Raw genomic sequence first — 16457 nt, 5'->3', positions numbered from 1 at the left:
TGAGAAATTTCATTAGGTTAGTGTTTTGAAGATTTTCCAGTAAAGTCCATTTAGTAATTAATTATTTGAGATTATTTATCATAAGAAACAAAAATATGTGTAATGTACGAACAATTTGAACATTATGGTCTGGAATTAGACGACGCAAATTGAACATGTACTGTACGTATTTAAAAAAATATATAAATTCTGGGCACGAGCGATCTTTGGCCAGGGGCTGTTTGTATATTTATCCCGGATATTTATTTTTTTCCAATTACAAATCAAACCACGCGTAAGAGAATTTGACAACAACAATTTATTTGTGACTTTCTTTTTGGAAAAGAAACAAACGATCAATTACCCAGTTAAATAGGAGATTAAAATCAACTGAAAATGCGCCCCCCCCCCCCCCCTCCGGCCCCCATATATATGGGTGAAGGTGTGGAAAACTGACGAGAATAAAATTAATAGGACCTATCTGTATTACAGTTAAACATAATATTCAACATTCCAAATGTTCTCTTCCAGGTCCAGTCTCACGTAGGTCTAGCTATGCCAATTAAGCTGGGTCAGAGGGGGTCGGCCGGGGGGGAAAGGGGCACAATCGGTATAATAGCAAGAATTAGCTCCTTGGTATGATAACCCCTCCTCCTTTCGACTTAGTTTAAAAACATTGATCAATTATGATTATCGGCAGGAGCGGATCCGGGGGGCACTTTTGTGTCAGAACGGCAGATTATATAATCACAAAATTTTGATTATGCCTCTCAAAGTGGCCGGGGGCGCACGGCTGGACTGGATGCCCTCCCGCCCCCCCCCCCCTTGGATCCGCCAGTACTGGCCCCTTAAAACCATTAATGTTGGCTATATTTCGCCTGAAGACTTGGTTTGGAGCAGTGGCGGACCGTGACCCCGAGGAGACAAAGCATGGGGGGTGCACGGCATTGTTCACAAACAATTCAGCCCCCCCCCCCCCCAATGCTTTGTCTCCTCCGGGTCACGGTCCGCTACTGGCTTGGAGGCCTTGGAGGTTGAATAATTTCCAATCATAATTTCTGTTTAATCTTTAATGACAAAAATCGTGTACTATAATTTAGGACACACCCTCTATGTCTTGGGACCTTTTTAGTACATGAGTTGTGTATAACCACTGCAATCATTTTTGTTTTGCTTAGTTAACAATCTGTATTATCCTGACTTTTGGGGGCCGGGGGGGGGGGGGGTAACAAATATGAATTGAATTAAGAAATAAACTCTGAACTTTGCGATCTAATTAAGTAATGAATTACAGCCAATGCTCTTGCAACTAAAAGTGCACTTCCACTGGCGTAAATCCTGGCGTTGGGGACTATATCAGCTGGAGGGGGGAAGGGGACATCCCCACTTTTCGGAGAGAGGAGATGACGTACAATCACCACCCCCTCTCACACACACAAAATGTTTGGCTTTTTTGCAAAAGTTATATTCGTTGCATCGGAATTTGAATCTTTCTTTTGAACCTTTTAATGTTCTTCAAAAAGAGGTTCTAAACAGTCCTTTTATAATAATAACAGTTCTACTAGGAACCCTTATACAACGTGGATATAAATGTTGTTAAAGGTCAAGTCCACCCCAGCAAAATGTTGATTTGAATAAATAGAGAAAAATCAAACTAGCATAACACTGAAAATTTCATCAAAATCGGATGAAAAATAAGAAAGTTATGGCATTTTAAAGTTTCGCTTATTTTTCACAAAACAGTGATATGCACAACTCAGTGACATGCAAATGAGTCAGTCGATGATGCCCATCACTCACTATTTCTTTTGTTTTTTATTGTTTGAATTATACAATATTTCATTTTTTACAGATATGACCATAGGGACCGACTTGACTGAATCATATAGTATTAAGCAATGCTAATATCACATGTTCAGGGAGGAATTGATCACTGTTTCATTTGACGATGAGGATAAAATTAGAATATTTTATGTTTCATATAATAAAATACAAAAGAAATAGTGAGTGAATGACGTCATCAGACTCCTATTTTGCATACCAACCAGGATGTGCATGTAACTGTTTTGTGAAATTAAGCGAAACTTTAAAATGTCATGACTTTCTTATTTTACATCCGATTTTGATGAAATTTTCAGTGTTATGCTGGTTCGATTTTTCTCTTTATATTCAAATCAACTTTTTGTTAGGGTGGACTTGTCCTTTAAGAACCCAGTAAAATTGAAAGGTTAATTCTTCACACAATCAACAGTACCCCTGGATTGGCTTGTATAAAGAACGATTCTGTATAGAACCACAAATAGTTTTACAGGTTTGCTTTATAGAACCATTTTCTGCATGCTTCTCCTAAAAACCTTAAATATTTCCAAACATGGGACAGTAAAGGTTATCTATAATCCTCCTCCTCCTCTCCCTTCTCCTCCTTCATCCATTTCCTCCAACTTCTTTTCCTTTCCTTCTTTTTCATCTTCTTCCTCTTCTTCACCATCATCATCTTTATCATCATCATCATAATTTATTATTTTCTTTCTTTCTCTCTCCCCCTTCTCTCTCCAATAAGCCATTAAAGTGAAAAGGAACATGGAAAAGAACTGAAATGAAATTAATTGCACGTGAAATTTTATTGACCACAAGAACAAAATATCACTATCTGTATATTAAGCACACACACAAAAATCACAAAGAAAAACACATTTCTTCTTCATACAGTAAGTGTTGCAATGATTTCTGTACGAATTAAGGAATAGACAGGTCTTTGCATAATTCCTTCCAATGTCGGTCTCGAAATAAGAAGATTCGGTTCATAGGTTTTCAGGTGAATCGGTCAATGGGATTGCATAAAAACACATAATTTTCACCAGTAGCGCTGTACACACTACACAGGATTCTTTAAGGGGGGGGGGGTGTTCAAGCTTAATAAAATGTTTCCAACCCCCCCAAAAAAAAAAGAAGAATAAAATGTCTTCACCACAAATTTTTTGGGGGATGGGTACAAAAAAAACTTAAGGGGGTTTGAACCCCTGTAACCACCCCCTGTGTACGCCACTGATTTTCACATCAACTATTTCTATTTAATCTTTATCGCAATGAGTAACACTGCTTGCATGTACTTAGGTGTCCGTCAAAGTGCAAAACCACATACCAATACATACTTGCCAATTGCAAACGAGATTTTGTAACAAAACACTAAGTGCCCCTTATAAAAGAATGTTATTTAAATATATGAAGTAAGTTTCAAGTGATCATTATTTTGGTACACTGTTTGTCAATCATGTAGCCTGGTTTTGGATGTGAAATTTAACATTTTATTAGAAAAGAAAAAAATAACACAGTAATCTAGTAATTTAACTTAACTGCATGGATAGAATCAACATGATTTAAAAAAAAAAATTTTTTTTTATGGAAGGGGGGCAATGAACTTTCTTTTAACATCTTATCAGAAATGATTATTCCCAACTTAACAAACTCACAGACCCCCCCCCCCAAAAAAAAAACACACACGCTCTTATACTTTCTTAAAAGGGCAGACATAAAAGGTCCCTTTTTCATAAATAAATAAATAACGGGGAAGGGGCGAGTAACAATGCACGGGTTGGATATACTGGGAATGTGCTATTCAAGTTCGAAAACTCCCAAACCATTTTTAAAAAATCACAAAGCAAAATGCTGAAAATTTTATCAAAATCGGATAACAAAAAATAATGAAGTTATTGAATTTCAAAGTTTATCACTATTTTGTGTAAACAGATATAGTCGTCATGAATATTAACTGGGCTGATGTTTTCACATCCCCACTTTCCTTTTTCTTATGTTATTACATGAATTTTTTTTCATTTTTCATACATCTGTAAATGATTTGTCTCCATTATGATGAAATAAGTTGCGGCAATAAATAACAGTTGATGCACTTAATCATTTGTCAATCCAATTGTTTTAGTTCTTGGTAAAAGAAAAATGAATAAACCTAATTTCATATAATAAAATACAAAAGGACAAGTGGGGATATGACATCATCAGCCCACCTAATGAATATTCATAAAGACATGCATGCCTAGAACTGTTTCACCGAAATAATGCAAATCTTTAAAATTTAATAACTTTGATCAAATTTCCAGCATTTTGCTCTGTGAATTAATCTTACTCTATTTATTGAGATATAAATATCTCCAGCCTGGAACATCCCTTTAATTAATTGTAAGTATTCTTCAGTTTACAGGGGTGCAAGATGTCAGAATGCCATTCATCGTTGAAAAGGGTTTGATTTATATATAGTCTGTTTCTCCTAATCATCGTCGTCATCGTCGTACTCGGCCGCCAGCTGCTCTGGCGTCACAAGGGTCTTCAGCATCCTCTCCATCTTATCCAGCTGGCCTTTCAACTTGATCTGTTGCTCCTCCATCTTCGCGAACTCCACATCCAGGAGCTCCTGCTCCCCACCGGCTCCCGGTTTCAACCCCTCCCCGTCGTGCCGGGGCGTGCAGGAGCCAGTGGGACTGGTGGCTCCATGCTGGGGGCGGACGGTACGTCTCCGTGTCGTCACTCTCCTGTAGGAGTTCCGTCGGGAGGTGGTGTAACGGCGGGACCCACCTCGCTTGAGTTCCAGGATGGATTTCTCGAGGAGGCGAAGGCGATGTCGGAGGTCGTTCATGTTGTCCATGGTTGCGAGGTTGGAATCAATGCTCACATCCTGAGTAGCGAAAAGATGATTATAATAAAGCCAACAATCTAAAATGAGCAATTAACTTAAAAATCGATAAAACATGGAAATAGAAGAATCATAAAAGATTGTATTTTGATGCTTTCGAGGCCATGAATAACTTAGATGTTGACAATAGACTTGGCCAAAGTGTCCCAACATAAAAAAAATATATGTATATATTATAAACATGATAGAACTACATTATGTGTAACAAAATAAATAGCTTGGGATCTTGAATGGTATATAGGGCATATCGGATTTTGTTATTTTAAAAAATAATTCTTCATATTCGAAGACACCCCTTTGCTCTCACTTAAATGATTTTTTTTTCTTATTAAATGTGTATTAATGTTTTTCCTTCTATTAAAAATAAATAAATAAATATGTGGCTTCCCATGATTCCTTGCTTTGATCACTATGGAGGAAGAAAAATAAAAAAAAAATTATTAGTGCAGATATTTTGATTTACCTTGTCAGGCTTTTTGGCAATGGGCGTGGCCTTTTCCAGGAAATCGCTTTCTCCGTTCAACTGTCGGATGTAACCCATAACACCTTGAAATCGGCTTGGTTTGGTACTGATCATCTTCTTGCTCACTATGGCAGAACGCCACATGAAGAGTGGTAGAGTTCGTTGTACTTCCATTGCCAGGTCCACCTTTTGAAAGGTAAAGCATGAATTATATATATATATATATATTATAATCGTTTCCAAACTATTCATAGAGGCTTGGTAAATAGGTGACACGACATTTTGCTCCGGGTATCATTTCTTCGAAGATGAAGGGTTAGGGTTGCAATATGGGGTTTTTAGGACATGGTAGGAATCCAGGATTGAAATTAGTGGAATTCATAGCGGAGCTTATTGTCGCAGGAGCAAAATCATGGAACTGGTAAACAAGCTTATTTTTAGTTTGGTTGTAAGATCCATTGTACGTATTGTCAATTTATTATTTTAACGAAGAAAATTAGAAAACAAAGTGAATTTCTATTACAAGCTAATTAGCAAATTGAGTTTGTCACCACTTTTTATGACGTCACCATTACAGTGATTCACCGTCAAAAACCACCAGCAGTGGCGTAGCTAGGATTTTTTTCCTGGGGGCACTGGGGGTCCTCGCTTTTTCAGGGGGGGGCACCGGCCATTTTTTCCGATGTGTGTGTATGTGTCACAAGGGCAGATCCGACTTTCGCCAATAGGGGACGGGCCCGAAATTATCTTCATCTATATTTTCCTCGATCAGTCACTTCTTAGTTTTATTCTTATAAAACAACATAAACATGAAATTATCTCATAAGCCTTATAAAAGAGTGCGAGCGGTAAGCGCGAGCGATTTTTTTTTTACTTTCACGTACTTTGTCGCAAAAATTTTATATTCTGGGCAATGTTATGTGTGATCCTGAACAAGATTCGTATGTAACTAGATGGTTACTGCGAACGCCAAGCACGAGCAGAAATTTGTATTAACTGTTCTAGCATTATCTAAAAGGGACCTGTTAAGGACTGCTTACAGTTACCCACGAAGACGGTATATATTTCAATAATGCGAGCGCGAAGCGCTAGCAATTTTTTTTTCACATTCTGACTTAAAAAACGGTCATTCTAAGCACTTTTTGTATTAATAAATCGGATAGTTATTGATGCGAGCGCGAAGCGCGAGAGGAAGAAAATTGAGATTTTAGACCTAAAAGCAGGACACTTTATTCATATTTTGTAAATCAATAATAGGTTATAGATAATTGGGTATCATTACTAATGCGATCATGAAGCGTAAGCAGACCATTATTGATATTCTGATATGAAACTTGATAATTTAAGTACATTTTGAATAAACAACATGTAGGCCATTGCGCATGTTTTAGATTTAGACCTCGAATCTGGGCATTCTGAATATATTTGTTTAATGGAACATTATGGAATACACGTAGACAATATGAACTTGGCAAATCTGACAACGCAGCGTGAGCTTAAAATGCTGATATGTAGACCATAAAACGGACATTTTACAGAGCACTCAAATTTGTAAATGAAAAAAAAAATAATGAAAGCTCGATATCCGAGCTAAAATATGTTTTGTATATTGACTTCAAAACTTGCTCCATATCAGCCTATTGAGCAAGATATGAATCTCATCGAACAGGCAATTCTGGCGCGAAACGCAAGCAAAAATTTTATATAGTAACATGAAAGATTTTTTTGCAAGTCTTCCCCTCACATTATTTCATTCACTCGTCTTCCTCCTCTTATTTTTCTCTTCTTTTTTTTTCTTCTGTCTTTCTTCTTCTTTTCCTTTTTTCTTTTCTTCTTTCTCCCTTTTTTTTTGCTCTGCCAATTTTTTTCTGGGGGGCACCTAGGGGGGGGGGGGCATACCAAATCACAGAGGGGGCACGTGCCCCCCAGGCCCCCCGTAGCTACGCCACTGACCACCAGTCCACAATCCCTACCTCATTTACCACAACGTTGCACCGCGTACCAGTCCGCAACATCCACACCTTTCACCACAACGCTGCACCACCAGTCCACAACCCCTCCACATTCACAACCTTACAGCAACAGTCCATAAACCCCATCACATTTACCACAACATTGCACCACCATTCCACAGCATCCATACCTTTCACCACGACGTTGCACCACCAGTCCACAACTTCCTCACCTTTCACCACAATGTTGCACCACCAGTCCACAACCTCCATACCTTTCACCACAATGTTGCACCTCCAGTCCACAACCTCCATACCTTTCACCACAACGTTGCACCACCAGTCCACAACCTCCACACCTTTCACCACAACGTTGCACCACCAGTCCACAACCTCCACATCTTTCACCACAACGTTGCACCACCAGTCCACAACCTCCACACCTTTTACCTCAACGTTGCACCACCAGTCCACAACCTCCATACCTTTCACCACAACGTTGCACCACCAGTCCACAACCTCCACACCTTTCACCACAACGTTGCACCACCAGTCCACAACCTCCACACCTTTCACCACAATGTTGCACCACCAGTCCACAACATCCACACCTTTCACCACAACGTTGCACCACCAGTCCACAACCTCCACACCTTTCACCACAACGTTGCACCACCAGTCCACAACCTCCACACCTTTCACCACAACGTTGCACCACCAGTCCACAACCTCCACACCTTTCACCACAACGTTGCACCACCAGTCCACAACCTCCACACCTTTCACCACAATGTTGCACCACCAGTCCAAAACCTCCATAGCTTTCACCACGACGTTGCGCCCTCAGTCCACCACCACCACCACGTTTTTATAGTCCGAAGGAAAGGGGGTTCGTTAATCCCCCAAAAATTGTGACTTATTCAAAGCGAGTGTTAAGTTATTGATATAAATTATGTAAGGTTTGTTGTTCCGATGGTTCGTTTAAAGGAAATAAAATAAGTTCGGCTATTCAAATAAGTTTCGATCGTTATAGTACGAAAATAAAAAACTTAACACAAAACTTATTTCATTTCTGCACTTTTTAACATCAGGAATAACAGACCACATTTAGTTTTCGGATTAATGAGCCCTCAAAATAATATGTACAAAATTCGTTTTTCGTTTTGGGGTTAACTGGCTTAATTACATTGGACCTCATTTCACTTTCAAAATAAAAAAACCTTCAGATTTACGGAAACGTTGGACTATTGGACATTCACTTTTCAGTGTGGAAAAAGTTCACTCGGTAAATCCTACCCCGGGAATCCTACTACCACCATTTATAAATACTTCCTACCTGCATAGCTAGCTGATGAAGGGTCGCCTTCATCCTTATACCATGAATGTCTTCCACCGCTAGACCAACCTGTATACATAAATAAGAATAATAAAAAGAATAATAATATCAACAATAATAAAAATAACCATAGTGCTTAACTTAAATATAATATTATATATAAATATATATATAATGATAATAATAATGCTTTGAAATGTTGATGCATTATTTTGATTAGCAGACAATAGTAATGAAAATTTAAGCAATGGCAAACAATAATGCAATAAAATACCCCCTTTAACAATAAAACTGACTTTTCAGTGCCCCCTTACTATTAGGGCATAGGGTAATTCTCTTTTACTGACATAATTAATTAATAAGTATTAAAATCAATTATGTTTCAAAGAGGTATTTATGACTTTCTTTGCATTAATTTTTGATTGTAGGAGATAGCGCGAACGCAGATCTCCGCTACCATAAATTATACGCCCGAGTTCCCCACGTTTGGGGGAATCGCAAGGTTCAGCAAGCCGGAGTGCAATGGCAAGCCTCGCCCTGGGGGTGCATCCTTCTTGATCAATGCGACCCCTGCGCCAGGTAAGTATGCTCAGAAGCAATTCAAAAAATTATTAGTAAAATCAAAAGCATCGTCATGTAACAGTTAGTGATTCATTCAAACCTCACCGATTTCTTCTGAATATTTTCAAATTTTCACAAGAGCATGAAATTAAAGCAAATGTATTTGTTAAAATGTATATACATAATATATTTTCATATGTTTTTTTTCTAAACACATCCTGTAAAATGACAAATAAATAGAAAAATATGACAATTTTGGAGCACTTCTGCCCGCAAGCTTTCGTTTTGCCGAACAGGATATGAATATTCAATAGTCTTTGACTTTGACCTCTGACGTCAAAAAGCGTGCTGCACACAGCGGCAATCAATCACAATTCATGCTATGAATACATTGCATCCACTCAAGTGCGTCTGTCGTCCGTTCACTGCAGTTTAATATGCAATTACAGTCTCCAACAAAGACTGTGCAATACATCAGTTGAAGCCGTAGAAATATATCAATACTGGAAAATCATGCTTTGAATTTGGAATTCAAACCAACACCGATACTAGGAAAATATAAAGCCCATCACGGTATTTAAAGACTCTCTATATGTGCTTGAATATGATGAATTTATGATTCCAATATTAATAGTTTTATCTAAAAATATTGATGTAGGCCTATATGCCATCCTTGACTCATTAAGACAGATGTTCACCGGGCCGTTTGTTTGTCTTTACTTTTTAAATTGAATTTGATGAATTTGGTGTACCATTTTCGTCAATTTTATAACAACGAAACAAACTAGGATTTTGAAATTCAGTGGGGAGGGGTTGGGTTGATCATCCTTGAAATAACACGAGGAGTGAATTAATAAGAGTGGAAATGAACGCTGTCACTCACTCCTCAGCCCTTTTCCACCCTTTTGATTCGTTCTTTGTGATTTCAGTGTCTATGGATAAAATAGAAAAGGTATATTAAGTGGCATTGGGGGTGTTAATTGCGGAACTCACCAACAGATTCCCAAACAATATAGGCATGACGACCAACATAACAGTGAACATGATCGCCGTCAGTTCGGGATGAAACACACTGGTTAGAAAGAAATCCTTTTCTCCATCTCCTTCCAATGTGTTCGCTGTACCGAGGTAATCTTGACTGTGGAATATATCATCGTAGTTAAACTCGCCGAGGAGCATCGTGAAGACTTTCATTATGCAGTACTCCAGCTGATGAAAACTATTCTGTAGAGTGAATAGGTGATTCGAACGCGGAAATGAACATAAATAGCTTAAATAGCAATAACAAGTTATCGTAAGATAGAATGGGAAATATCCTCAAATCCATCGGCTGTTTTACAGTATTAGAAAGTTATCCTTAAAACGAAAACAGAAAGTTCCTGCCTCAGAGTCTCGAGAATACCTGCAATCTTACATTTTGTCAAATTACAGACATTAAGTGTATGAAACTTCACAAATTTCCTGTAATACACCTGTGTTTTAATATTCATGTTGTGTTAAATTACAGAAGCTTTTGTGTTACATCTACAGAATATTTCTGGTAAAACCTTCTACCCCCTTCTGTTTATTTAATAGCATAGCACCAAAAAGATCTTAAAATATCTGACAAGCACGCAAACATGAAAATAGTCCTCTCTCCTATATAATATTACCACTCCCCTCTACAAAATTATTTACCGATCCAACATGGAGAAGCGCCCCCTCCCCGCCCAATATTAAGTGAGAAACAATCCCTGAACCTTTGACTTAATATTGATCAACAATAAAACAAATACCGCGATGATATTGAGATTGAATAGACATTGCAATACTTCATATATTCTACTTACCTGATTCATAAGTAGAGAATAGAAACCCAATGCGAAAGCAACGAGAAACAAAACAAGTAGGATGACGATCTTCAGAAATGTCCGCAATATGTCTACAGTTCGCGATGAAAATGGAATTGAAATCAGATTTTATTCCAAATAATAGTTTTCACTTTATAATTTCCTCGTTTCTTAATCCAAGTATTTAAATCAAGGAATTTACCTTAAGCGTGTTTCATACTTATTTTGAAATCGACAGTACGTTAAAATTCTGAAGGTTCATTATTTCTGGGAATAGGGTTTATTCACCCACGATGAACTATATATCGAGCCTCCGAAATTTATATAATTGGACCATACTTTCGTTTTAGGATTTACGAGTCTTTAGAATAACGAGCTTTAGTCGAAAAGAAAAAAGAAATACTAAAGCTTCAAGTTTCGGTAAGTATATGTTCAAGGAATAATGCATGGTGTACAATAAACATTATTAGCCCGAGCAATGTGATACGTTCCCCCAAATACACCCTTCAAAAGTGTTATCTCTATAATTTAACAATCAAACGCAAGTCCCTAGCTATGCCCACATCTACTAGTAATTGGTTGAAAGTCAAGTTGCGTATGGATCGCGACTCTGATCGCTTGGTTGAAAATGAAGTTGCGTTTTGGATATACGTCTCTGATTGGTTGAAAATGAAATTGCGTTTGTAATTGCGTTTCTGATTGGATTAAAATAAAGTTGCGTTTTGGATCGCGTCTCTGGTTGGTTGAAATTCAGTTGCATTTGCGACTGGATTGAGATTTTTTCTGCAACGGGTAGCCTGGAAGTTCTTTAACTACTTTAACAATTCTTCGGGATACATTAATCGGTACCACCTTTATTTTCATCATCAGCACAAACTTTTCTCTCCAGTTTTACATCGTATAGAAAATAACTCGCATTATCATTTCCGTATTTTATCCTATAATAGTTATTTTTCGCTTACATGTAAACATGATGACGTAGATCCCTATCGTTGAGAATCTTCTTATGAATAGAATAAAGTTGAGCCATGCTACGAAGATGGCAACGGCTCCACATTGCCATTGCCATGCCTGGTAATAGGTAGAAATTAAAAAACAAAATAATTATCTTTTTTGAAAAGAGCATGATTATTCAACATGTTAAAGAAAACTTCCCACGGCAAACTGACATCAGTTTTGATAATAGTTAAATCGTGATATTTTCTTATACAATTGCATTCTGTAAACTGGTTCTCTCCGGACCAAGAATAATGAGAAAGGGTGCATACCTGCACGCAGAAGAAATAGTTTTTCCGAGGGGGGCAAGAGTCCTAAAATTTTTGAGGAAACTCGAAAGCAAAGGGGCAAAGCAACTGAGCTTGTCATTGGGCGCTTTTGTATTTACCAAAGTGAAATTAAAGGATTTCGTGCACACTTATGGGTGAATTATTCTATGAAGAATTTTCAGTAAAAAATTGTAAGTTTTCAAAATTTCTGGGGGGGGGGGGCAACTGCCCTTGTCCCCCGCTGCGTAAGGCCATGAAAGAGGGATTTCCTCACAATTATGTGCAATCAGCTGAAGTGCAGGGTCAGATACGAGTAAGGCGGAAGTACACGATGGGAGGGGGGGGGGGCAAAGGGGCACATACCTCTCTGATCATGATGGTATGGTTGTAGTTGACCCCACTCACAGGTAGAACAAGAAGAATAGCAAGAATGTAAAGTGATACCTCCAAGAAGTTACCCCAGTTTAGATATGACTGTCGCTGCCAAACAACCTGGCATAACTATAAAGATGGGAGAAAATTCAGAACAATGATAAAAAAAATATTTACTGGATCTGTTTATACAAAATAAAGCCAACCAAACAATCACCCAATTAACATAGCATGCATCTTTCAATCCATCTGTTAATCCTTTCAACCAAACATCGATGAAATTAAAAAAACCTATCAACCAGTAAATATATCCATCGATAAATACGTAGACCACTTTCTCACCCGGGACCGTGCTTCAATAAATCAACAAATGTCTCACTTGAAGAAAAAAACACACTCAGTCTTGTAACCAATGATAATAACAGGTTAAATGAATCATCCTGAAGGACTGTTCTTGGATTTTATATTCGAATTTCTCCTAATTATTTCACTCGATAATCAACTAACCCATGGATCAAAGAACATGTCAATTTACCATGTCACAGACGGCAAAATAATTGATATTATTTGATTCAATAAACCAAAGATTCCATTTGGCAGACAAACCCTCAACTCTTTAAAAAGTCGGGTCTCTTATTTTCGGATGAAATTAAAAATAGTAATTTATATGCTGACAACTGTAAATCAAAGGGGAATACTATTACAAAATTGCCACAGAATAATATTTCTTAATTTCCGTATCAATCAGGACACCATTATGAATAATGATATTCTTCTAATACATTAATCAATATTCTTACTTCTCTGAGGAGATTAATCCCTGATAATCCTAGGATAATCCATGGCCCGATCTCACCGAAGAGAAACAGAGTCAATTGACTAAATCCGCGGGTCCACTGTTGTTCTCCATCCACGTACCATTCCACATAACTCTCGCCATTCTCCGTCACTGTGGCGTTCTTGATGTAGTATCTAGAGAGAGATAGAGAGGAGGCATGCAGAGGAAAGAGGGTGGGGGAAGAGCGATACGGAGTGAGCGGGGAGAGAGTGATGGAGGGGAGGGGGCGGATAGGGGGAAGAGGAAAGGAGGGAAGGGCGATACGGAGAGAGTGGGGGAGAGAGTGATGGAGGGGAGGGGGCGGAAAGGGGGAGAGGAAAGAGAGAGGGAAGGGCGATACGGAGAGAGCGGGTGAGAGAGGGATGTAGAGGGAAGGGGCGGGTGAGGGGAGAAAGGGGAGTGAGAATGGGAGGATGGAGGGGATAGAGGAGGAGAGGGGGCGAAGATAAACGTGATGCAGACAGACGAAGTAAGATCGCGAAAAAGAAAATGACAGAATGGGAGAGGAGACACAAAACGAGCAAAGAAGTAAAAAAAAATATACGAACAAAAGAAAACGAGTCCCAAAAGGATCATATCGAAACATCACTGCTTATAATTATTATGTAGGAATTATAGAATGTTGCAACGATTAAAACAAACAAGAATATCTAAGACACACCTGGCAGAACTTCAAAATGAAAGTGATTAAAATGATAATTTGCAGTCAAAAAAGACAAGATGGACGGGATCAATGTCAACCTAGTTTGTCTTTTCTTTGTCCATTTCATTTTCCCATCTTCACCAAAACATCACGTTACTTTTAATTCAATTCAATTCTATCTTCAGTACTCACTACTAGACCCATCCGTTCCATGAAATGAGTTTCCATGGCAACAGCATCCTTACCTGGGAGGCGTGACGACAATGTAACCCGTGAGAGCGGTGAGAAAGAGCATGTAAAGAGCGAGCGAGACGGAGTAAAGCTTCCTACCAACCGTCCTCCATTTATGATCAAGGAGACTGGATACCAGGGGATGGGCAAGCAGCTTCTCCCGCTGGGAAGATACCTGGTTGAGGGGGGGGGGGGGGGGTTGCAGGGTTAAAAATCATGTTAATGAATGATTGGTGATGGTGATTTAGTTTCGGTGTAATGATCAAGATTTTTCTTTTCTTTTCAAAGAAAGACTTTATTCATCTTTTCTCCACAAATCATATAATCAAATGCAGTATGCATGTAATGTATAACAAATATATCATACATGACTATTATAGAAAAACAGAAATTTAAATGAATTCGACGTGCCTGGATCTGTCAATATCTGCAATAATCTTGTATATTCATAATGCGTCCTAACTCATGTTGGCATTCTAATTTCTTTTGAAATGAGGAAAATGATAAATAACCTTTAAAACATCGAGCAGAAAATATGTAATATTTAGCATATAAAATATGAAAATTAAAAGAATTTCCGACTGGTATGCCAGATACAAAATCATTAAAGATAGCTCAATTGCACTTTTAAGAATGTATTTCAAAACCAACTAAAAACCGACGAGTGACGGGGCATTCCCAAAACAAATGAGAAATAGTTTCAGTGCATGTGTTCTGAACAAAAGGAACACAAATCAAATTGTAATAAACCAACAGTTTTCAAATATTCATTGATACAAATGATATTATGAAAAATTTTGATCAAGATTTTGATGTATGGGAGTTAAGTAAGCAAGTTTGAATTAACTGAGCTTTATTTTGTAATGGGTGGATTGTTGCAGTCAGGGGGTGAAGGGCGGCGCTTGCTATTTTAATGAGGGGTGGGTGTACCTGAAGATTATGTATTTTTTAATCAGTTGAATTGTAAGGGTATTTCAAAGCCGATCCAAACACGCCATTCTTGTCAATTAGATCATTTCTTTCGCTTATCTTTTTCTTTCTTTCTTTTTTTTCTCGTCCGAATTTCACTACTTGAAAATAACAATGGGCGACTAATTCCCTCTACCCCGGACGCGCATCCGTGTAGTGAGTGGAGGCGAGTCTGAAACCCCCTCGATAGATCGTCGGTTATCATAATAAATTAACAACGTAAAGATGATTGCCGATTGTTAACACTTCTGTTTGTTGGAGTATAGTGTCAAAGCATTGTTCTTTTGAATAATGAAATTGATAATTGGTGTTTATATTTTTCTATGGAAACAAGGTGTTAACTTACCATGATAAGTAATGGATGATTGTCTGTCAAGGTGTTTGAGTGTTTGGTGTACGGCACAGCACCGTGACTGAGAACACCGTCGTTTGAGAAGGGTTTAGGTTTGTTCTGGATGGGGCTCGGTGAATCAGATTGTGCTAAACATGATTAAGGTGAAAGACATATCATTATGAAAAATTAGCTGGCCATTTATAATCACTAGCTCTGATCATGTCATCATTAGAACGACCCGTAAAACGAAAGAGGAAGAGAATTGGAGAAGATACAACGTGAGAGGGGAGGAAATGTGAGAAAGGGGGAAAATAGTTAAGATGGTGAGAGAAAAGAAAGAGAGAGGAAAACAAAAGAATAAAAGACAAAGAGGGAGACAGATGGGGGGGGGGGGGGTTGTTGGGTTAAGAGACAGAGAGGCGCGTTTTTAAGAAAGTACTACCGCGCCAATTAACAGTTATCATATCGCCTCAAAGAATGAATTAAACAATGAAACGATATTATCATAATTCTCAAAAGATGTTATTAATAATTTGAGTAAGTAATTAGGCAAGCGCATACCAATTGGTTGATGCATCCATTCTGCAAACGCATCGTCGATGAGTTCGTAGTTGAATTCGATCTCCTCATAGCCAGATGCGCGCTGGTCCTTGACCACGGTTACGCATTTATCAAGTACTTTCTCCGCAACACCTATAAACGAATAATTCGTTAAGCTGTGTTGACACATTATAAAGCTGTGTTGACACATTATAAAGCTAAACAATCTTCTCGAAATTCTATGATAAAAAAGATTAAAATTGTTTTGTTTTAATTCATAAAGTCATCATCTTGTACCATTTACTACTTCTGCTACGATTCTATATACATGATATACATAAAATACTGGTACCGGTATTTAATTTCTTTTCCCCCTACAACACTGAAAGCTTTTTGTAGGCTTGCCCTACATAACTTCATTAAGAGATTTTCATGCAGTG

General features: G+C 38.1%; 1 protein-coding gene and 1 non-coding gene across 2 annotated transcripts in view; both read right to left on the bottom strand.

Annotated features, from left to right (window-relative positions):
* Positions 1-4084: 4084 nt before the first annotated feature.
* The window catches only part of LOC121412980 (transient receptor potential cation channel subfamily A member 1 homolog), a 32567-nt gene continuing 20194 nt past the window's right edge, over positions 4085-16457 (bottom strand). Inside the window, exons 14-24 of the mRNA XM_041605744.1 lie at positions 16039-16170; positions 15490-15623; positions 14189-14349; positions 13263-13434; positions 12454-12591; positions 11788-11896; positions 10826-10917; positions 9990-10220; positions 8436-8504; positions 5148-5333; positions 4085-4666 (exon numbers count right to left, since the gene is read on the bottom strand). Coding sequence (XP_041461678.1) covers positions 4262-4666; positions 5148-5333; positions 8436-8504; positions 9990-10220; positions 10826-10917; positions 11788-11896; positions 12454-12591; positions 13263-13434; positions 14189-14349; positions 15490-15623; positions 16039-16170 — 1829 coding nt within the window. The 3' untranslated portion in view covers positions 4085-4261. The remainder of the gene's footprint in view (positions 4667-5147; positions 5334-8435; positions 8505-9989; positions 10221-10825; positions 10918-11787; positions 11897-12453; positions 12592-13262; positions 13435-14188; positions 14350-15489; positions 15624-16038; positions 16171-16457) is intronic.
* LOC121414567 lies at positions 8861-9022 on the bottom strand. The gene has a single exon (XR_005969878.1). It is a non-coding gene; the product is annotated as a U1 spliceosomal RNA (small nuclear RNA).

Source organism: Lytechinus variegatus, chromosome 4 (assembly GCF_018143015.1).
Source record: "Lytechinus variegatus isolate NC3 chromosome 4, Lvar_3.0, whole genome shotgun sequence".
Taxonomy (NCBI): Eukaryota; Metazoa; Echinodermata; class Echinoidea; order Temnopleuroida; family Toxopneustidae; genus Lytechinus; species Lytechinus variegatus.
This window is presented reverse-complemented; position numbering and strand designations above follow the sequence as displayed.